This window comes from Mus caroli, chromosome 4 (genome assembly GCF_900094665.2).
Source record: "Mus caroli chromosome 4, CAROLI_EIJ_v1.1, whole genome shotgun sequence".
Taxonomy (NCBI): domain Eukaryota; kingdom Metazoa; phylum Chordata; class Mammalia; order Rodentia; family Muridae; genus Mus; species Mus caroli.
In genome coordinates this window covers 127,214,123-127,234,990 of record NC_034573.1, presented here as the reverse complement: position 1 = coordinate 127,234,990, position 20,868 = coordinate 127,214,123, and the positions used below count along the sequence as shown (strand labels likewise).

Here is a 20,868-nt window from a genome sequence, read left to right as displayed (position 1 = left end):
AAATCCTCACACAAGGCAGCACTCTACCAGTTGAGCTGTGTCCCTAGCCTGCTGGCTGCCTTTGGCTACCCAAAGTCCAGATCGCTGGAGTGTACCGGGCATGAGACAGAGCCCCGCCACCCTGAGAGATCCGAGGGCCACCCCAGTTTACAGTTCCTCTCAGTACCTGGTGTCTGAATGGCAGGCTGCCCCCACGCTTATACCATGTGATGGTTGCCTGAGGCCGCCCGACCACCACACAGTTCAGATCCAGGGTCTGTCCTTCCGTCACTGTGGGAGATGAGGTCTCAATTCTCATTGGTGGGGAGACACTGGGCACTGGGGACACAGCAGGGGAGAGAATACAGTCAGGCAACACTAACAGTGCTGGGGACCTCTGGCTCCCCAGGGCTCACTTGCCCAGCCCCGATCACCACATTCTCACCATGGGATGGCCCTCTGCTCTCGATGGTAACGATGAGAGAGGTCTCCTGGGAGCCAGCGCCGTTACTGACGTGACACACATACTCTCCGGAGTCCGCTGGGGTCACTTGAGGGATCCGGAGGCGGGAGCCCACAATCTGGAGGGGCAGAGGGCAGCGAATAGAAGCAGCACCTAAGTATCGCTAGGCGCTGTGAACACCGAATTCCGGAAGTCCCCCTTCCCGACCTGGCTTGGGTGCCCAGCAGCCTCAGTGCCTTCTTAAGGCATCTAGCGTGACACCTTCTGAGTCCTGTGGAAGGAGCCTCTAGTCTTTGTGTTGTTCCTATACCTCATCTCTCCAAAGGCCACCTGAGTGCCCACAGTGGGTCCTGCTTGTCATATCCTTCTGTCGTTTAGAATGTCAGCTTCCCTTCCAACCACCAGCAGTATGAGGGCTGACATCTGTCTTACTCTACTGGGCTCAGCAGTGCCAGACACAAGCAGTGGCTTCAGCAACCTCTTCAGAGGAGCTGGAACCAGGACCAGCAGGATAGGCCTATACCCTAGTGCCAATCCAAGCCTACCGAGCAGAGATGATCAGTGTTTGTTGAGTGACTGAATGAGCGCAGGGCCAGGGGCTAGAATCCACTCTGGACTTCCTACCAGACTGCTGCCCTATCTATTGGCTCTGTACCTGATGCCGGCTGGGTAAGCTGCCTCCGCGCTTGTACCAGGTGATGGTGTGGGGGGTGAGACTGGCAACCAGGCAGTTCAGGTCCAGAGTATGCCCATTGGCCAGCGAAGGTGACGAGGATTCAATGCGCACTGGGTGCACCACACTCTGGGCTGCGATGAAACAGGATGCAGGCTGTGGGTGCAGCTGGGCCCCTCACAGCCCCTGCTACTCACTGGCCTCCCTAAGACACTCACAGTGGGAGGGGCTGAGGGTCTGCTGGATGGTGACAAGGACAGAGGCTTCTTGGGTGCCTGAGCCACTGACGACTCGGCACACATACTCTCCAGAGTCAGCCGGGGTCACCTGGAGAAGTCTCAGTCTTGAGCCATGTACCTGGGAGGAAGGGGATAGAGGCACCAGGCTCAGAGACCAGCATGGCAGCCACCCACCAGACTCTGATTGCCTTCTTTGGCTCCCTCCCTACAGCCCAGTTAGCTAGTGATTGCACAGGTTAGGACCCGTTAAGTCCCCTTGGGCCTGCCACCGGATGCACACAGGGCCAGCACTCATGACATGGACATCCACTCGAGAGATGATCTTAAGGATCAGAGAAGTGAAGGAACTGGCCCAAGGTCACTCAGCAGGCAAGTGGCAGAGTGCACCTGAACCGCTGTGCTATGCTTACGCTCACAGCCTGTGTCTTTTAATACCCAGCTACCAGGGCTCTTTGGTCTTCTTCCTTTGCTTCCCATATCCTACCTGATGCCGGGCAGGGAGGCTGCCCCCACGCTTGTGCCAGGAGATCTGGGGGTGAGTCTGCCCAGAAACAAGGCAATTCAGATCCAGACTCTGCCCTTCCGACACGTGGGAGGAAGATGATTCAATTCGGACTGGAGGTGCTAGCAACAAAGGGTAGAGGGTTGGTCTCCAGCAGCTGAGAGATGAATAGGGTCAGGAACTCCTGGACTCATGGAGGTACAGTAGGCTGTGTCAGCTCTGGGTCCTGCCATGGTCGCAGCAAGGAGCCTCCCTGCGTGGTATCCAGCTCTATCCACTTTTCCCACCCCCCTCTCAACACGGCTACTTACCAGTGCCTGCAGGCTCAATGGCCACCAGGACAGAGCTCTCCAGAGGCACGGGCCCTCCCTCCACTCGGCACACATATTCTCCTGAGTCCACAGGAGACACCTGGTGCAGCCGCAGCAGGGAGCCATGGGTCTGGTCAAGAGAGTATGACATCAGGGGGATTCCTCCCAGGATCCCAACACAACACCCATAATCTGCATACTGATGCCCTCTTTTAGTCCCATGGCTTGGCCATCAGCTGTGGGTTGGCTAGGAGTGGGGGCTGCTGGGAGAAGCCCCCGGAGAACTGGCACACATTTTCCCACACTGCGTCAATGCTAAAAACACAGCCTCCGATCCCAGTCAAGACCTTCGGCAGTGGCGCTCTGACAGTTGTAAACACACCCCATCCCTGCTGCAGAGGCATGCTGCAGTCAATGGGATCAAAGGCTACAAAGCCCAGCACACATGCTGATAAACTGCAACAACAGCTATGCACTATGCCCAAGGTGAGCGAAAAGACAACTGAACTTGGCCCTGAGCGCACAGACTACTATCTCCTTATAGACCCTCAACCTACCGCACAGAGGGGCTGAGCAACCGGCCTAAAGTCAGGATAGTAGACTACGATTCATCCCTAAGCTGGCCCAGCATTTGCTTTGGGTCTAGTCACGGTAGAACACACCTGAGTGACGGGGCCCGAGTTACCACTCCCATCCAGAATCTCCCATCTTCTTGGCTCCTTTGCATCCCCTATCCTCTACCTGGTGCCGGGCAGGCAGGCTGCCTCCTCTCTTGTGCCATGTGACCTGGGCATGGGCCTGTCCTTGCACCACACAATTTAGATCCAGGGTCTGCCCCTCAGCCACGTGAGAGGAAGAGGACTCAATGCGAATGGGTGACGTGCTACCCGGGGCTGGAGGAAAAGACACAGTCAAACATCTTCCCCAAAGCTGCTCCAGCCTCCCCTCCCTCCGCATCCCAGCCCAGCCGAGTGGGCTACTCACGGTAGGCAAGGTTGGCCCCTTGGTTGCGTGTGACCGTGACTGTGATGGTGGCTTCCTGCCCATTGCCTGCCCTGCACACATATTCTCCAGCATCTACTGGGGAAGCCTGTAAGATGTACAGGCGGGAGCCGCGGACCTGGCCAGCCATGACAGGGATATAAGAGGCCTTCCCAGAGCCCAGCAGGGGCTCCATACCTGCCTGCCAGGCTGTGACCCCTATATAGCCTACCACCCACACACCCTTCCACGTTCTATGAGTGAGTACCTGATGCCGGGCTGGCAGGCTGCCCCCACGCTTGTACCATGTGACCTGTGCCTGGGCCTGTCCTGCCACCACACAGTTGAGATCCAGCATGTGACCCTCAGTCACAGTGGAGGATGAGGCCTCAATTCTGACAGGAGGGGCAGGTCCAGGGGCTGTAGGGACAGGGGGAAGGTGACATATTTCCCAAGAGACAAGGGCTGAAGCTCCCTCTTGGAGCTGGCTCAGCCTTGTAATCTGAGGTCAGACCCCTGTTTCAGAAATTCAACAGCCCTGTCTTGAGGTCCTGAGCCCAAGAAGAGCCCAAGTTTTCTTTGTGGAAGGAAGCAGGAAGACAGACAGACAGTCAGACAGTTAGACAGACAGACAGGCAGGTAGTAAGGCTACCAGGGAGAAGGAAGTCAGGAGACCAAGGGAGAGACATGGCCGAGAAGACCTTGATGGAAGACCTGGGTCATTCAGACAAAGCAATCTGCCTAGGTAGCACCCTGGAGGCAGAGCCCAGGTGGTCGACTGTCCCCAGCTATCAGTGGGAGCCACAGATAGGGATGTCACACCCCAGAAGTCTCCTGCCTCTTGCAACTATCTGTATCACTGGGAGCCACTCACCAGGGATAGACTCGGCAGGTTCGATGGTGACCAGGACAGAGGTTTCTGTGTGCTCAGAGCCCAGGACGACATGGCACACATACTCGCCTGAGTCGGCAGGGGACACCTGGTGTAGTCTCAGCAGGGAACCATGGGTCTGCAAATGGGCAGGATTGGGGTTTAGGCAGGGCTTAAAGTGTCCCCGTCCATCCCCTCTAGCAGGCTGGCCCTGGGACGGTGTTACCTGGTGCCTGGCGGGAAGGCTGCCTCCACGTTTGCGCCACGTCACCTGTGCCTGCCCAGGCACCACGCAGTTCAGATCCAGGGTTTGTCCTTCGGCCACGTGGGAGGACGAGGATTCAATGCGGATGGGTGGGGTGATGCTGGTGGCTGGGCACAGAGAGGGTGGTTAGAGGCCAGCCTTGAACCTCCAGCCCCCTGAGTGAAGTAGTGAGTGCCCTTTGCTGGCCCATCTCCAGTTCGGGACTTTGTCGTCCTTAGGACCTCTAGGTGACAAGATTTAGGGAGCCAAGGACTTTCTCTGTCAGGCCGGGCAAGAGTATGCCTAGTACAACTTTACCTTTCCCATCAAGCTAAGCATATCCTGACCTGACAGGTGTTTAAGCCACACCCATACCCAGAGGGTAGCCTACAAATGGCACAGTCTACCCAGAACAGGAAAATGAGGTTGCCAGAGGTCGAAGAATTACCTCAAGGTTGATGAAGGACAGAGCCCAGATTTGAATCTCTATCAGCCTAACTCCTGACTCAGTGTGGAAGACAACACTACTGTGTGCAGGGAGAGCCTCCGGGAGCTTGAGGCAAGCTAGATCCATATCCATTACACACACACACACACACACACACACACACACACACACACCCCGCCTGCTGGCTTCCAGAACAGGCGGCAGAGGCTGACAGGATGCCCTTGCATCCTGATGTCTCTGAAGAGAACATGAGCATCCTTCTCTGTGCCTGGGAGAGCCTATGGCTCTGTCAGCTCCGCTGGCACCTCACCTGGGGTGTAGCTGGGGCCTGAATGGGGGCTGTGAAGGACAGAGACAACAATGGAAGCCTCCTTAGGGCCCACATCACTCTCCACTCGGCACACATAGTCTCCAGAATCTGCCGGTGAGACCTGCGGGAGCCGCAGCCGGGAGCCGTGGACCTGGGCCAGGCGGGGCAAAGGTGAGTGAAGCTGAGGCTGTAGCTGTGATCCCAACTCCCTCTGAGCCACAAAAGTTCAGTCATCCAACCCACAGGCTCTACTCAGCCATTTACGCTAGGCTGGGAGCCAGGAGGGAGGGAAATGTCCTGATCCTATACCACAGGACAGCTAGGCAGCTAAAACACCAAGACCCCGCCCACTTCCCCTGCTTACCCCGCCCCCTGCCCCCGCCTCCACTCACAGGCTAGCCACAGCAGGTGCCTCCATCCCAAGTACCAGCCCCAGGCTGAAAAAGCCTCCTACCTGGGCATGGGGAGGCAGGCTGCCCCCTCGCTTGTACCATGTGACCTGGGTGTAGGTCAACCCCATCACCGCACAGTTAAGGTCAAGTGTCTGTCCTTCCGTCACGGATGGCGACGAGGATTCGATCCTGACTGGCACTGAGTTGGCACCCGAAGCTGTAGCCACAGTGGAGTGAGCATGCCTCAGAGGGCCTCGGCTCACCTCTCCCAAAATGCCAGCCCGCCCCGGAGGGAGGCCCCATACCTGAGAGGACGACCACCTGAATGCGGGCCTGGGCGGTGCCTGTGGGGCTGGTGGCCACACAGAGGTAGAAGCCAGCGTCAGCAGCTGTAATGGCTGGGATGAGCAGTGTGGGGATGTCTGTGTTCTCTGACCGGGCCTGCCACGTACATGGAGAGAAGGCTCAGGTATTTGTGAGGGGGGCCAGTGCAGACTTGAAAGGATCAAGCCCTCCACCAAGATGAGTTGGGAATATTAGAATGGAGTCACTATGGAATTGTGGACCATGGAATTAGGCTATAAAGGGGTGAGTGGGGTGCGGGAGGAAGGACTAGAGTATAGAATCTGAGTAGGAGGTTCAGGGAGCCCGGGGTTGGGGGTGGGGAGGGGAGAGCACGGAGGGACAGGCGGATAAATGCTGGGACTCTATTGGGACAGCCAGGCTGGCTCACCTGTGGGGGCAGGCTGCCTCCCTCCTTCCTCCAGGTGATGCTGGCACTGGGTACCCCTGCTGCCCTGCAGTACAGCCTCACTGTGCGGCCTTCATGCACCTGGGTCCTCTCGGGGCTAACCTGGACCCTGGGTCCATTGCCCCCTGCAGACAGAACCCCTGTGAAGATGTGTCCTCTCTGAGCTTCTCCTACCCTCACCACCCCACCTCAAGGCCGGCCCTCTCACCATGCACCTGAAGCATAGCCCTGGCCACATGCTGCCCAGCGCTGCTGAAGGCGCGGCACAGGTACTGGCCCTGATCTGAGGGTTCAATGGCTGGCAAGCGCAGGATGCCGTTGTGGATCTGAGCCTTCGCAGGAAGCTGGCCGCTAGGACCCCCTGGTCGGGAGATGTGGGTCAGCATACCCGGGGACTGGCCCTTGTCCTCCTTACCCAGGACAGCCAGTCTCACCTATCCATTCCAGCATGGGGGTGGGGTTCCCCGTGGCACTACAGCGGAACTCAGCTTGTTGTCCCGGCTGCACGGTGAGCTGTGGCGGGTGTATGGAGGCCACAGGGGCAGTGGAGGTGCCTGAGACTAACAAGAAAGCAAGGATTAGATACAGTAGTCGGGCTGGAGAGATGGCTCAGCGGTTAAGAGTACTGACTGCTTTTCCAGAGGTCCTGAGTTCAAATCCCAGCAACCACATGGTGGCTCACAACCATCTGTAATGAGATCTGACGCCCTCTTCTGGAGTGTCTGAAGACAGCTACAGTGTACTTACATATAATAAATAAATAAATCTTTTAAAAAAAAGATACAGTAGTCTATCTCCAACTCTCAGCTATAGCCCCTTGCCAGTCTCCGCTTCTATTTCTGCCCTGCATAGCCATTCTGCCGTGCAGTAGCTGAGGGTGGGGGGCTGAGAGGTTGGGGTGAGGGTGGGAGTCAGGGTCGGCGAGGGCTTTGGAAACATCATGAGCCTTGACCTAAGACCTCCCCATGGAGCCCTCCCTCCTCTTTCCGAAGGGGCTTCACAATGCTGCCCAGACTCTCCAACTTCATGGTACTTCTGCCTCAACCTCCAACCTCTGGGGTTACAGGCCCTCACCATCTTCTTCTCACTTCTCGCCCTTCAATCCCTCCCACCTCTGGCTTTCATCACCATGCACAAGTGTCCGTGTCTGCTCTCTCACTAGGGTCACCTCAGTTAGGACATATGCCTCAGGAGGACTGAGGTACAGTTTGTCCTTCTGTACCCCAGTTCTTCAGAGCCTAGAGAGAGCTACAGTGTAGGGGGAACCCTGGGGCCAGGCTCTGATCACAACAAGGCATACCCTGAACATGCAGTGTGGCTGTGCCCTGGTCCATAGCGAACATGTTGGAGCCAGTACACACGTAGGTGCCCGCGTCACTTGGCTGCACATTGCGAATGGTCAGGATGCCGTTGAAGTCCATAGCACGGGACGGCAGCTTCCCGTTGTGCAGGCGGGTCCATACCAGGGTGTAGGCTGGGGACTGCAAGCCAGCAGCAGGGTGAGGGTTACGTGTGGGCTCAGGGAGCCCAGGAGAAGACTTCCCCCACCGCTCCCTGTCGGCTCACTTTGCTCTTGGCCGTGCAGATGAAGGTGACGTCAGCTCCGGGCCTCACACTCTGGCTCCGCTGCTCCTCCACTGTCACTGTGATGGGCTTGCTGGGAGCCTCTGTGAGTGGGAAGTCTCCAGTGAGCTCCACACCTTTGGTTCTGTGTCACTTCCTCTTAGGCCTGTTTTCCTGACCCCTTCTATGAGACAGGTCTTCCTGTTTCCCTAGCTGGCCTGGAACTCACTATATAGACCAGGATGGCCCCAGATTCAGAGATCTCCCTGGCCCTGTGCCCCCAGTGCTCTCTCTGAAGATGGAGTCTCAGGTACTGCAGGCTGGCTTCAAATTCCTTTGTAGCTAAGGATGACTTTAAATTCTTGATCCTTCTGCCTCAACCTCTCAAGTGCTGGGATTACAGGCTTGTGCTACCACATCTAGTTTTTATATAATATATATTTAATATAAAATATTAAAATGGGAGGGCTGGAGAGATGGCTTGGTGGTTAGGAACACGGACTATTCCTCTAGATATCCTGAGTTCAATTCCCAGCAACCACATGGTGGCTCACAACCATCTGTAAAGTGATCAGATCCATCTTCTGGTGTGTCTGATACAGCTACAATGTACTTATATACATAAAATAAACAAATAATTCTTTAAAAAATATAACTATGTAATATAAACTGTATATAATATAAAAATATAAATATGTACTAGATATAATGATATATTTATATTAATATAACTCTCTCTCTCTCTCTCTCTCTATATATATATATATATATATATATATGTATGTATAGTATGTGTATATGTGGATGTGTGCATATACATGTGAGTATAGGTGCCTACAGAGGCCAGAAGAGGCTACCAGATCCTCTTGAAGCTGAAGTTACTGGTGATTGTAAGTGACCTACACTGAAGAGCAACATATGCTCTTAACCATTGAGCCATATCTCCAGTCCCACACCCAGCTTATGTGTGGTTCAAATGCAAGGCTTTGCACATGGTTGGTAAGCTCTCTACCAGCTAAGCCACACCCCCAGCGCATCTCCTTTGGATATCTCTTTCTTCCTGGTACAGCTGGGATGCCATTCCACTTCCTGGTGCCTCCCTGCACCTTCCTGGCCGAACCTGATCAGGTCTCTCCCCTGCCAGCACCGAGCAGCTAGCATGTGGTCCAGCGAGAGCATACTGGCCCCAGTTCCTCAACCCAGGCCACAGATGAGCTCTCAACACTTGACACTGTCTGGCTTCTTGTCTGCTTCCAGTCTGAGTCCTGAGACAGCTATTTCTTACTTTTTCCCAGCCCCCTCAACCTGTCAAACCACCATTCCACCGTCAAGCCCATGGCTTCAACTTACACTTGCTTAGAAGACAGAATCTGCCAGTCAGGTGTATTTCTATGGCCATCCAGTGTCTAACCTTCCTGTGCAGTCTACCCCTCCCCGTCCCGCAGTTGAACTCTCCCTTCCTCCTCCCTGGTCCCTGAAGGATGTGACCATGCTTCTGCCTGCCCCACCCCACCCTGCAATTCAGAGCTCTGGATCCTTCCTGAGGACTTCCTCCTACACCATATCAATCCCTGCCGCTTGCTTCACTGACCAATTTGTTCTAGAAATTTCCATATCTGGAATTATCCCCTCTAACTCCACGCTTTTCCACATGCTTCTCCATTGCTTACTTGACCTCTGACCTCTCTCCAGAGCTGAGACTTTTTTCCCCTCCTACACAGGGTCTTGCATACGTGGTCCAGGCTGGCCTCCATCTGGAGATCCACCTGCCTCAGCCTCCTGAGCATGAACCTTAAAGGCAGCTGCCATGCACCCTGCTCGGAGCCACGATCCTTGGAGGAGTGTCCACATGCTCCAAGTGTCCACTCGCGCTCCCACTTCATTCAGCTGGTCTTGTCAGAGTCCGACCTTCATGTTTTCCCTGCCTATACCGTGCTTTCCGTAGAGTGTTGGACGAGCAGCTTTCCCAGAAGCCCTTGCCCCAGCTTGCATCCTAGACACCCCTTCCCTACTTGCTCCAATCCCGCTGGCTTCTCTTCTGGCTTTTTCCACCCTTCCTCTTGAGTATGACAGTTTGGCTTTGGAGTTTGGTGGACAATCCGATCTAGTGCCTGTCCTGAATAAAACTCAGCTAATGCCCAAGACAAGCTGGGACACACAGACCACGTAGAACATGGGGACTCTCGAGTTCCAAGTTTCCTCGTCCCATTAAACAGCTCGGGAAAATCTGCTTGCGATGGCCATTCACTTGACCATGTCTTCCTTGTCTGACACCTTCTTTTCTCTGCTGCCCTCCCTTTTTGGGATCCTACAGTGTCTCTGCTTTGGGGAATCCAAATAAAGACAGTTTACAGGCTGAGCCTTCCTCATCCCAGTAAACGGTGCCCAGACCCAAGGCGGTATCTTCTCCCTTCATCCCTAAGGATCATAGCGAGTCCTGTGGATTCTGCCTGGGGAGCAGGTGTGAATGCATCATCCCCTGTTTCTCCACAGGTAATATCTTTGTCCAGCAGCCACTATCCTCTCTAGGCAGCTTCTAGCTAAGCCAGGGATGTGGGGACTCACCAGCGACCAGTAGCTCAGCCCTGCTGTTGCTCGTGTGAATCAGGTTTCGGCAGGTGCAGATGTAGACGCCGGCGTCGGAGGGCTGCACGCTAGGGAAGTGGAGCTCAGAGCCTGGGGTGGGGAGAGACTTGTCTAGGTCTAGCTCCAGCACTTCAAGTCCCCCCACCGCAAGCAGGACAGGAACAGGGCTGACTCATGGGACAGAGGTCGGTGCGAGAGTACCTTGATGCCGCTGTTGAGCACTGCTGGGCAAGGGCCGTCCATCTTCACGGGACCAGTAGAAGTAGTGTGGTGGGCTCCCACTGACCTGGCACCTCAGGGAGTGTGGGCCGCCTTGGGGAACCACGCTCCGAGACGGATGGATCTGAACCTCCAGGGACTCTTTTGCTAATGGAGTGGCAGAAGGATGTCATTCAGCCAGGAAGGCACCAGCATAAAAGTGTCTCCCCAAGCCTTAGGTCCCCGACCTCAGAACTCCATCCCTCACACTCCCTAGGGCCCACAACTCCCTCTCCCACCACGCTAGGCCACGGTCCTACTCACTCAGTGGCTGGCACCGGCCTCCTTGTACATTGGGGTCACCCTCATAGCCTGGGGCACACCTGTTAGGAGGAACAGGGACCAGCTCTGTAAGCCCCAAGGGGCCTAGTGTCTCTCACAGGGAATTTGAGGAGCCCTCTCAGCCAGCTGCCCATAGTATATTGAGGAAGCTCAAGGGCCTAGAAGGACTCTAGGGACCAGGGAAGCTCGAACACAGGGCCCCAAGGAGCTGAGACAGAAGTTGCCAGTGGCCTGGCCAATGGAGAGGTAAGCCTGCTATTCTTCAGGGAAGCATTCATTCAACAAACATTTACTAGGGAGATGGACCAGATACCTTGCTTGGTGTGGAGGCACAGCAGGAGACATGGCAAGGTGCCTAGTCTGGGACAAATTTTATGTAAACTAAGAATGAGGGTAAGGAACAGGGGCCATGTGGACCCAGGGAGAAGTGAAGTCACAGACAGACACTGCGGAGCATGGCTCCTACGCTGTCATGGGTCCCTTCAAGTATGCTACACAGTGCTTCCAGAGAACTGATCGAGCTTGGAAATGTTTATCTCCTAGCTGTTTTTCCTTCGACTCATCTATTTTGGATTCCAGGCTGACAGACACAGTTTGCCAGTTTATCCCCAGCACCTCAGCACACCGCACGGACACATAATAGATGCTCAATAAAAATGGGCTAAGCCCCGCATGGCAAACGCCACACCTGTGGCCAGCCTGGATTACACAAAGTTGGAGGCCAGTCTAGGCTCATCCTGAGACCCTGTTTTCATCTGTCCACCCTCCAAAAGGGTTCAACAAATGCAAGAGGCTGAACCTCAAAGGCCGAGAGGAGTTAGCCAGGAAGGGCGGGGCTGGGGGTTACAATGTTCTGCACACAGGGAACAGCGCATAATGATATGAACAGTAAGAATTCAAGAAGTCGGGCTGGAGAGATGGCTCAGTGGTTAAGAGCACTGACTGCTCTTCCGAAGGTCCTGAGTTCAATTCTCAGCAACCACATGGTGGCTCACAACCATCCATAATGAGATCTGACGCCCTCTTCTGGAGTGTCTGAAGACAGCTACAGTGTACTTACATATAATAAATAAATAAATCTTAAAAAAAAAAAGAATTCAAGAACTTTCTAGGAGTGGTCGCACACATCTGTACTGTCAACACTGGAAGAAGTGTAGCCTGGGTTATACAGTGAGACCCCGTGCCTTAACAACAAAACGAAACAAAACAAAACACCCCAAGTGATTCAAGAAGTTTCTCCCAATCCCAGCTGGTGGAAGAAAAGACATATGCCTGAAACATGGAGTCATAGCATTTGCTCATCCCAAGGCGGCATTAACGTGGGAAGTGTTTGGAACAGTGGGGACCATGGTAGAGACTTTTCCAAGCCACACCCTGCAGGACTCTCGCCTGGGAGTCTCTCATTCACCCCATCTCTTCCCACTCCATACTTACTGCTCACAGTACTGCCCAGTGTAGCCAGGTTCACAGGCGGTGCAGCGGTACCCTCCAGCTCCGAGGCTCTCACAGGTGCGGGAGAACCTGGGGCAGGCAGGCAGGTGTCAGGCCCCAGGAGCCCCCATCCCAGCTTGTCTCCTGTCCTCCAGCAGGAGCCCATCCTTGGATCTGAGCAAAGTACTCACATGTTCTCTGGGTTGGTCAGGGGGCAGGCACAGGGCTGGCAATCCTCAGGCGTCCCAGCCGTGGCATCTCCATAGTAACCAGTTGCACACAGCTCACAGAACTCACCGGCTGTGTTGTGCTGACATCGCTGCAGGGCACAAGGGGGTCAGACACCAGCCATGAAGCCAAACTCATCCAAACACCCTGATCCAGAAACCATAGACCTATAGGCATGTCTTAAAGATGAGTCTGAGCCGGGTATAGTGGCGCACGCCTTTAATCCCAGCACTTGGGAGGCAGAGGCAGGCGGCTTTCTGAGTTGAAGGCCAGCATGGTCTACAAAGTGAGTTCCAGGACAACCAGGACTATACAGAGAAGCCTGTCTCGAAAAACCAAAAAAAAAAAAAAGCAGTATTGTAACTCTTGGGTGGTGTGGCTTAGTTGGAGCATGCTCACTTACTAACATGTTGGGAGATTCTTAGTCCAATCAAGTTGACAATCAGGCTGTCACGTGCCTCAAACAAAATGAAAAAAAAAAAAAAAAAGCAAAACNAAAAAAAAAAAAAAAAAAAAAAACCAAAAAAACAAAAACAAAATAAAACAAAAAAAAAGATGAGTCTGGGGGGCTGGCGCGATGGCTCATCGGGTAAGAGCACTGACTGCTCTACCGAAGGTCCTGAGTTCAAATCCTAGCAACCACACGGTGGCTCACAACCACCTGTAATGAGATCTGACTCCCTCTTCTGCTGCGTCTTAAGTCAACTACAGTGTACTTATTTATAATAATAAATAAATCTTTGTGTCGGAGCAGGCAGTGACTGAGCGAGAGGAGTTGACCGGAGTGAGCAGAGGTCCTAAAAAAAATCTCAACTCCCAACAACCACACGAAGGCTCACAACCATCTGTACAGCTAGTGTACTCACATACATAACATAAAATAAATAAAAAAATCTTTTAAGAAGAGTCTGAAAGGACATATGGATTTAATCACAGTGATGCCCAACAACCCAGTCGTGCTGAAAAGAACACCCGTGGGGACCTGGATAAATCAAAATGTCCACCTAGGCCTGGGCTTAGTGATGCGTCGGCAACATCAGCAATTGAGAGGGATGTAGGAGGATCAGGAGGTCTAGATCACCCTTGGCTACACAGCGAGTCAGATGTCTCAGAAAAAAAATTAGTAGTGTGATGCGTACGTGTAGTAGTAAATTAGTAGTCATACATACGTGTGTGTGTGTGTGTGTGTGTGTGTGTGTGATATTAAAGAAAAGCAACGGTACACACTTGGGCACAGAGCCTTTAAGATACACGTTTCACTGTGGAAAAAAAAAACCACACGGAGGGGGACTGGAGAGATGGCTCAGTGGTTAAGAACACTGGTTGCTTTCCAGAGGACCCAGGTTCAATTCCTAGAACCCACATGTTTCCTCCCAACTGTCTGCAGAACAAAGGCATCTTCTCATGCCCCCTTCTGGACTCCATAAGCACCAGGTATGTGCATGGTACACAGACATAGGCAAAACACCCATATACATTAAAAAACCAAAGACCCAATTAGGAGCGTATACAATCTTATGTAAAGACAGCCTCCTGTGGGATTTTAACATAGTGTGTTCCTTGCTTCATACTGAGTTTGGGACTCTGTCAACTATCTTTATATTTACCAAGGTTTGATCCCCACCACCACCAACAACAACCCTAAGCCTCTGTCATCTGTCTCCTTTGCTAGAGCATCAGCCATCTGGATGTAAGCAATGAGGAACCATAGCTTCCTTTACAAAGAAGAATGGCGGTCCACAGTTCTGGCTTCCTATCATATTTGCCTCTTTTATTCACCCAGGTGTTCTCCTATGAACTTGTCATCCTGGAAGCAGGCACACCTTACCAAGACCCCTCCCCATCCCAGTGCCCACCCCCAGCCTAGCCCTGCTTGAAGCTCACCGAGCAGGCTCCAGTCTCCGGGTGACACAGGTCAGAGTGGCCGTTGCATTCACACAACTCGCACTGACCAAGGTACAGTCCGCTCCCAGTGCGAGTGTAGCCCGGGGCACAGTCCTAGTGGACAGAGGAGAGTTGGTCTCCGTTGGCCACGGGGTTCTACCCAGAGCCAACAGATCTAGCCTTCTGTCCATCCTGCCCTGTCCAGTGTCTAATCCCCACTGGCTCTAGAAAAGAGCATCCCAGGCCACAAGCTCTCTCAAGCTCCACAAGCTCTCTCAAGAGGCCTTGGCCTGGCTTTCATCTCTCATGGGATGCAGGAGACAGGACTTGGTGTGCCCAAGCAGTGTTAGCTTGGAGAGATGTAGTATATCCTTAATGGGGAACCTGCCTTACTCTAAGACCTTGGTTCCTGAAAATTCTGGTGGGAACGGTCTTTCTAGAAACACTTCACAGCTAAGTGGGGAAGTCAGCTGGGAAGATCACTTGGGAGAGAGGGCCCTTGTAGATATTTTTACGTGTACTTATGTATTTGTGTGTGTACGAGCCACAGTGTGTATATGGAGGTCAGGAGACAACTTGTAGGAGTCAGGTCGTCTCTCCTTCAACAATGTGGGTCCTGGGAGGTGAGCTGAGGTCTGGGCACTGTGGCAAGTGAGTGACTTTGTCGCCTAAGCCATCTTGCCAATATTTAAAACTGGCTTTGCATGCATTAGTTAGTAATCCTGCCAGGCCTGGTGACACACATCTGGAATCCCAGAACTTTGGGAATGGTGACAGGAAGACTGGGATATTCAAGGCTAGCCCCTGCTATATATCGAGCTCAAAGCTAGCCTGAGCTTACATAAGCCCCTGCCTTGAAAATTCAAACCAAACCAAAACCTAAACCCAAGCCAAACAGGCAGAGTCATAGGGAAAGCACCCAACACGGCAGATGTTGGAGATGAAGGATCACAGGTCTGGAGAGCAGGGGGTTCTCTCTCTACCCTGCCCCTCCTGTCAAAGGCCTCCTCTCCACAATACAGTCAGGTGGTGGATATCTTGGGATGAGCTGCAATAGGCACAGGGCACTGAGGTGCTTCCCAACAGCTTCTCCTTCAAATGAGGCAAACTTGGTATCTCTAAGGAGCATGAATTTCCACACTGGGATTTGGAAGGTCAGTGGCCCCAGATAAAGCACAAGGACATTAAAGTATAGAGACGTGGGCTTGCTACAGCTATACCCAACTCCTGGCCTCCCTGCCACCGCCCCCCCTGGAAAGGGTTCCACCACCTCATCTGATGTTGAGAGGGTCAATGCCACGTGTAGGGTAAACTCCTGTCCACCTGGAGATGAAAGCTTGGGCCACATCTGGCAGAGACTCCCAGGAGCTTTCAAAGTGGCAGACCTCTGTCCCACTCCACTGACCCTTGCTACACAGTACACCATGCCTCGATCCGCATCCAACAGACACATTGTCCCTGTGTGGCTCCGATCATGGGATGCCTATAGCAGCATGACTGCCCCACCTCAAGGCCCTGTTCTAAACTATTCACAGTGACCCAGCAGCAGACCCGGTCTCCATGTGCTTCTCCTGAAGCCTACAGTGACATCACTCCATGCTGGGCGCCTGAGGCATGTCCTTGCTCAGCTCTGAGAGTCTTATGTGCTTGAGAGTCTCTCCCCATCTGAAAGTAGGCCATTTTTTAGGCAGTAGTGGCTGCTGGTTAGGACAAACAGACTTTGGAGTCCATCAGATCTAGGTTCAAGTTAGTCCCCAGCATGTTGACTGTGTGCCCCTGAGTAAGTCACCTATCCCTTGGAGAGTTTGTTTCTATCAGTTAAAGGGATGGCTTGGGGCTGGAGAGATGGCTCAGAGGTTAAGAGCACTAACTACTATTCTAGAGGCTCTCAGTTCAATTCTCAGCAACCATATAGAGGCTCACAACCATCTCTAATGAGATCCATTGCCCACTTCTGGTACATCTGATAGCTGCAGTATATATATAAAATCCTTAAAATCCTTAAAAAAAAAGTCTTTAAAGGGATGGCTTGGCTCTTAGGGAGTGAACAAAAGCCACCTAACTCGGAGAGCAGTTACGGCCTATAGCAATGGTTACTGACCAACCACTTTGCACACACCATGGAACTGGAGCGGATGCAGTCAGGCCAGCCAGCCACACACCCACCTGGCAGGACAAGCCAACATAGCCTGGGGGGCAGCGACACTCTTCCACCTCAAGGGCTCGGGGTCCACTGGAGGGCCCTGGCTGGGCCACTTCTAGGCTCACGGCACTGATACTGGCTGCCCGTGGCACCGAGGAGAATGTGGCCCGAACCAGAAGTTCATCCAGATCTGCCAGGGCCATGAGCAAATGTTCTCGGGTCGCAGGCTGTCCATCTGGCCGCCGCCAGAACTCCTGTGTAGGGGGACAGCAAGTGTCAGTGGAAGCTCTGGGCCACATCTCCTGAACTTGTAGACCTGTGTGCCTGGGGAGTCAAAGGCAAGTGCTACCCACCTCTCGGAAGATGATCTCATAGCTCCTCCTCTCTGGGCCCTGTAGTGCTGGCTGGGAAGCCACCAACATGATGTTATTGCCCTGCAGAGACACCAGCAAGGTTAGGAAGGGTACTTAGGGCATGGGTATCTACCAACCCCAGGCTCTCCCAACCACTTGGACTCTCGTCCGTCTACACCCCCAAGCTCATGCGCCTGCCCACTGCGCCCATGGCCAGCAGCCAGGCTAAGAACTTGGGAGTAGCCAGCCATGCAGTGGCAAGAAGACCACATTGGCTAGCTGGGTATTGGGAACGTGGCTTCCATTTACTCTTCTACCTGACCACGGTAGATTCTAATGAGCTCACCGTAATCTGGATATCAGGGTCCAAGAGTGGGCTGCCCTGTGGCCCGGCTGTGTAGGAGAGGGTGTACCGCAGCTTCCCGCCATAGGCTGCCACCTGTGGAGGGACAAGATCTCACAGGTAAGGGGCAGAGCCTCTTGCTCCTGTGGGTCACACCCTAACCTCAGAAGGCCAGAGCTCGCACCACAGAGAGGCTGAAAAGGCCCTCTCAGTTCCTCCCCAGCCTTTCTCATGGGAGGACATCTTTCCCGTTCTCCATTGCCTGACAGTCAGTCAGCAAACTCTGAGTCCCTTTTTATGTGTAGTTGTTTCCCATAACATGACAAGCGTAATAGCAGTGACCCCCAGAGGGACGCGGCCAAGATCAGAAATTTTAGCTCAGGGCTTGGGGTCTGCATGGGTTCTGAGGCCTCGTCTCCTGGGTTACTGACTTTGGATCTGTCTAGAAGTGACTTCCTTCTTTCTGTGAACTACATCCTTGTTTTCTCTCTCTCTTAAATTATTTACTTTATTTTAGGTGTGTATGTGTAGTACAATAATCCATGAGTGTACGGAAGCCTGTGGAGGTCAAAAGAGGCCTTAGATCCCTGGCAGTGGAGTTACAGGGGGTTGAGTTGCCACGTGGTTGCTGGGAATTGAACCTGGGTCCTCTGAAAGAGCAGCCAATGCTCTTAACCTCTGAGCCACCTCTCCAGTCCCCTCCTTGTTCTCTTTATAGAACAACCTTCCGGTACGCACGGGTCCCTCCCATCTGCTGTGGAGAACAAGCCAGCCAGGCCTGCCCAATTAACACGGTTCTAGATCAGGAAGGGAGATAGGTGGGGTCAGTCCCAGTGTGACCAGATGCAAGGTGGCCATGTGTACCTCTGCCCAGCTGGGGAAAGGACAGTGCACCTGGCACACCTCTTTCATTTGGGACAGGGAAACTCCTATCTCCCATGGAAACCAGAAACACACAATGCGGGAAAAAAACCCCATGAGTGTCTGTATCCAGCTGTATCCTTGGACCCTGTGGTTTCATGAGCCATTCTATTGTTTGATTGTTATTGTTTATTTGTTTGTTCTTTATTGTGGACAAACCACCTGGACTTGTATCTCTGTAGGCAGGGTTAGAAGGCTTAGTTTTGTAAAGGGCTCTTTCACCCTGGCAGCTGAGGTCCCAGCTCTGCCCCCTGGACTTTCTTCCCTCTCCTTCATCACCAAGGCAGACAGCTGGCTGAAAACTACCCAGCACAGGGTGTCTGTCTGGTTCAAGTGCGTTCATTCAGTGGGTGAACATTGATCAAACACCAGTTGGCTACATGCCAGGCCCTGGGTGACATAGGCCCCAGGGCTATTCTCTTAACAACCCAGGGTGTGGTAAGGAACTTAGCACAACCAGATTACAACCGAAACAACTGGATTCCTGTTTGTTTTGGATGCCAGTGAGTTCACAGTGTCATCTGGGAGCAGCTTTCTAGGAAGTGGAAGGCGTGTGCCACCCAGGGATGTTAGTCAAGGACTACAGATGCCAGCTCTGCTGTCTGGACAACTGTGGACACGCCACTTACTTTGAGCCCTACTTCCCTCATCTGCAGATAGGAGAAAAAAATACTTTAAAGGGCACCTCAAGGATTACATAGCTCAGGTCACATACAGGGACACACTCATCTTAGTGCAGAGAACACACTTGAGGGCCAATGGCTCTCCCCTACTTATGGTACCCACCCAGATTCTGGTAGACTCTTACCTCACTTCCTCTGGACCTGCCTGGCCTAGCCTGGCTGCTGATTGCAGTCTTACACGTGTTAATCAAATCCTGCCTCCCTCCCCCAACTGCTGGCGACCAGACCTGGGCCTTAAGCATTCTACCACTTACCACTGAGCCAATGCCCTGATCCCAAGGTATACACAATATGAAGAGGCTCTCTCTGTCACATGGGGACAAGGAGGCAAGGTAGGAGCCATATCAACTTGAATGTTAATGTCAGGGTAACAGTAGCAGCACCCAGGATGGTGGCGGTGGCTCTGTTGGTAAAGTATTTATGTGCAAGCATGGGGACCTGGGTTTGCTTCTCAGAAAACTGCCCCCCAAAAAAGTCCTGGGCATTCTAACACTGATGAGACAAAAAGAGTGACCCCAGGGACTTCGTGGGTGGCCAAGCCTACTAGGGTAAGCTCCAGTCCAGTGAGAGACTGTGTCTCAAAAAAACAAAGAATAACAGCGGGAGTTGTCCTCCAGCTTCCAGAGGCTCCTCATGTGCATATGCAAGTGTACACACACACACACACACACACACACACACACACACACACACACGCGAGAGAAAAACAGCGACATTCAGAGTGCAGGACTGGTAAAAACAGTGGAGAGTTCTGGAAGGCCAGCCCTGTAATTGCCTCTGTACTGACAATACAGCACCCAGCAAGTGCCTAATAAATGCACCCCCTGACACCCCCTCCCCCGCATGGCCCTTCCACTTCCAGGTTACCTTGTTCCCTAGGAAGGCTCGGGGCAGCTGCCAGTAATAGAGGCTTCCAGGCAGCAGAGAGAAGCCCTCGTAGGAAAGTGAGAACTAGATCAGAAGAGTAGAAGGGAAGAATGGGGTACAGGCGCCCCAGCAGGGACCCAGAACCCACCCAACCCCACAGCACACGCCCACCATGCTCTCTGGGTGACCTGCTTCCTGCTATGGGCCCAGGTCCTCTAGATGTTCTTTCTAAGCATGGTCTGTTTTGCCTTGAATACGGTGTGTCCTTCCGGAGGACCCCAAGATTAGTGGGGCACATGGTAAACACCTAAAACTCCAGTGGCTCTTTTTATGTATGTATGTATGTATGTATGTATGTATGTATGTATGTATTTACATATATTTAAAAATGTATCTGGAGCTGAATGTGAAGGTGTATACCTTTAAATCCCAGCATTTGGGAGGCAATATGCAGGTGGGTCTCTGTGAGTTTGAGGCCAGCCTGGTCTATCCTGGTAAGTTCCAGGACAGCCTTGGCTACATAATAAGATCCTATCTTTAAAAAAAGAAAAAAGTATCCAGAAAACACAACAATGTAGCTACAGAATTGTGGATGTAACTGGATAGCTTTTACTCAACTTGCATGAAGCCCTGGCTTCCATCCAAAAGATGGGATAGAGGGCATAGCAGCACACGTTTATTGTCCCATGACTTTGGAGATAAGGCAGGTTGATCAGGAGTTCAAGGTCACCCTTGGCTATAAAGTAGTCAGCCTGGGCTACAATGAACTGTCTCAAAAAAAAAAGTAGTTGGGTATGATAGTGTGTATCTTTAATCTCCATACTTTGGAGGCAAAGACAGGAGGATGAACACAAGTTCAAGGCCAACCTGGTCTCTGTAGAGAGATCCTGTCTAAAGAAGAAAGAATAAAAGAAAAAGAAAGAAAGCCAAGTGTCAGGCAGACATGGTTAGTATCCCAGCACTTGACAGGCTAAGACAGGATTCTGAACTTGAGGTCAGCCTGGGCTGAAATGAGACTGTCTCAAACCATAAGGATAACTATAATTGACTCGCTATCTGGTGTGGTTAAAGTGGCGCCTGAAGTCAATGATAGTCCAGGGAGTCTCATGGAATAGCAAACTGCTTTGGAAGTGGCTAGAGTCTAGGAAGCATGGTGGGCGGG

General features: G+C 52.7%; 1 protein-coding gene across 1 annotated transcript in view; it reads right to left on the bottom strand.

Annotated features, from left to right (window-relative positions):
• Window positions 1-20,868, bottom strand: part of Hspg2 (heparan sulfate proteoglycan 2) — a 102,353-nt gene that overhangs the window by 24,963 nt on the left and 56,522 nt on the right. Inside the window, exons 34-61 of the mRNA XM_021159573.2 lie at window positions 17,239-17,331; window positions 16,893-16,973; window positions 16,563-16,793; window positions 14,397-14,510; window positions 12,476-12,603; window positions 12,288-12,374; window positions 10,836-10,894; window positions 10,515-10,679; window positions 10,293-10,403; window positions 7,731-7,831; window positions 7,465-7,645; window positions 6,599-6,724; window positions 6,373-6,525; window positions 6,147-6,289; window positions 5,719-5,854; window positions 5,476-5,630; window positions 5,022-5,172; window positions 4,246-4,391; window positions 4,023-4,158; window positions 3,417-3,568; window positions 3,152-3,287; window positions 2,909-3,060; window positions 2,168-2,297; window positions 1,839-1,978; window positions 1,334-1,472; window positions 1,098-1,249; window positions 425-560; window positions 167-318 (exon numbers count right to left, since the gene is read on the bottom strand). Of these exons, the coding sequence (XP_021015232.1) occupies window positions 167-318; window positions 425-560; window positions 1,098-1,249; window positions 1,334-1,472; window positions 1,839-1,978; window positions 2,168-2,297; window positions 2,909-3,060; window positions 3,152-3,287; window positions 3,417-3,568; window positions 4,023-4,158; window positions 4,246-4,391; window positions 5,022-5,172; window positions 5,476-5,630; window positions 5,719-5,854; window positions 6,147-6,289; window positions 6,373-6,525; window positions 6,599-6,724; window positions 7,465-7,645; window positions 7,731-7,831; window positions 10,293-10,403; window positions 10,515-10,679; window positions 10,836-10,894; window positions 12,288-12,374; window positions 12,476-12,603; window positions 14,397-14,510; window positions 16,563-16,793; window positions 16,893-16,973; window positions 17,239-17,331 (3,786 nt within the window). The remainder of the gene's footprint in view (window positions 1-166; window positions 319-424; window positions 561-1,097; window positions 1,250-1,333; window positions 1,473-1,838; window positions 1,979-2,167; window positions 2,298-2,908; window positions 3,061-3,151; window positions 3,288-3,416; window positions 3,569-4,022; window positions 4,159-4,245; window positions 4,392-5,021; window positions 5,173-5,475; window positions 5,631-5,718; window positions 5,855-6,146; window positions 6,290-6,372; window positions 6,526-6,598; window positions 6,725-7,464; window positions 7,646-7,730; window positions 7,832-10,292; window positions 10,404-10,514; window positions 10,680-10,835; window positions 10,895-12,287; window positions 12,375-12,475; window positions 12,604-14,396; window positions 14,511-16,562; window positions 16,794-16,892; window positions 16,974-17,238; window positions 17,332-20,868) is intronic.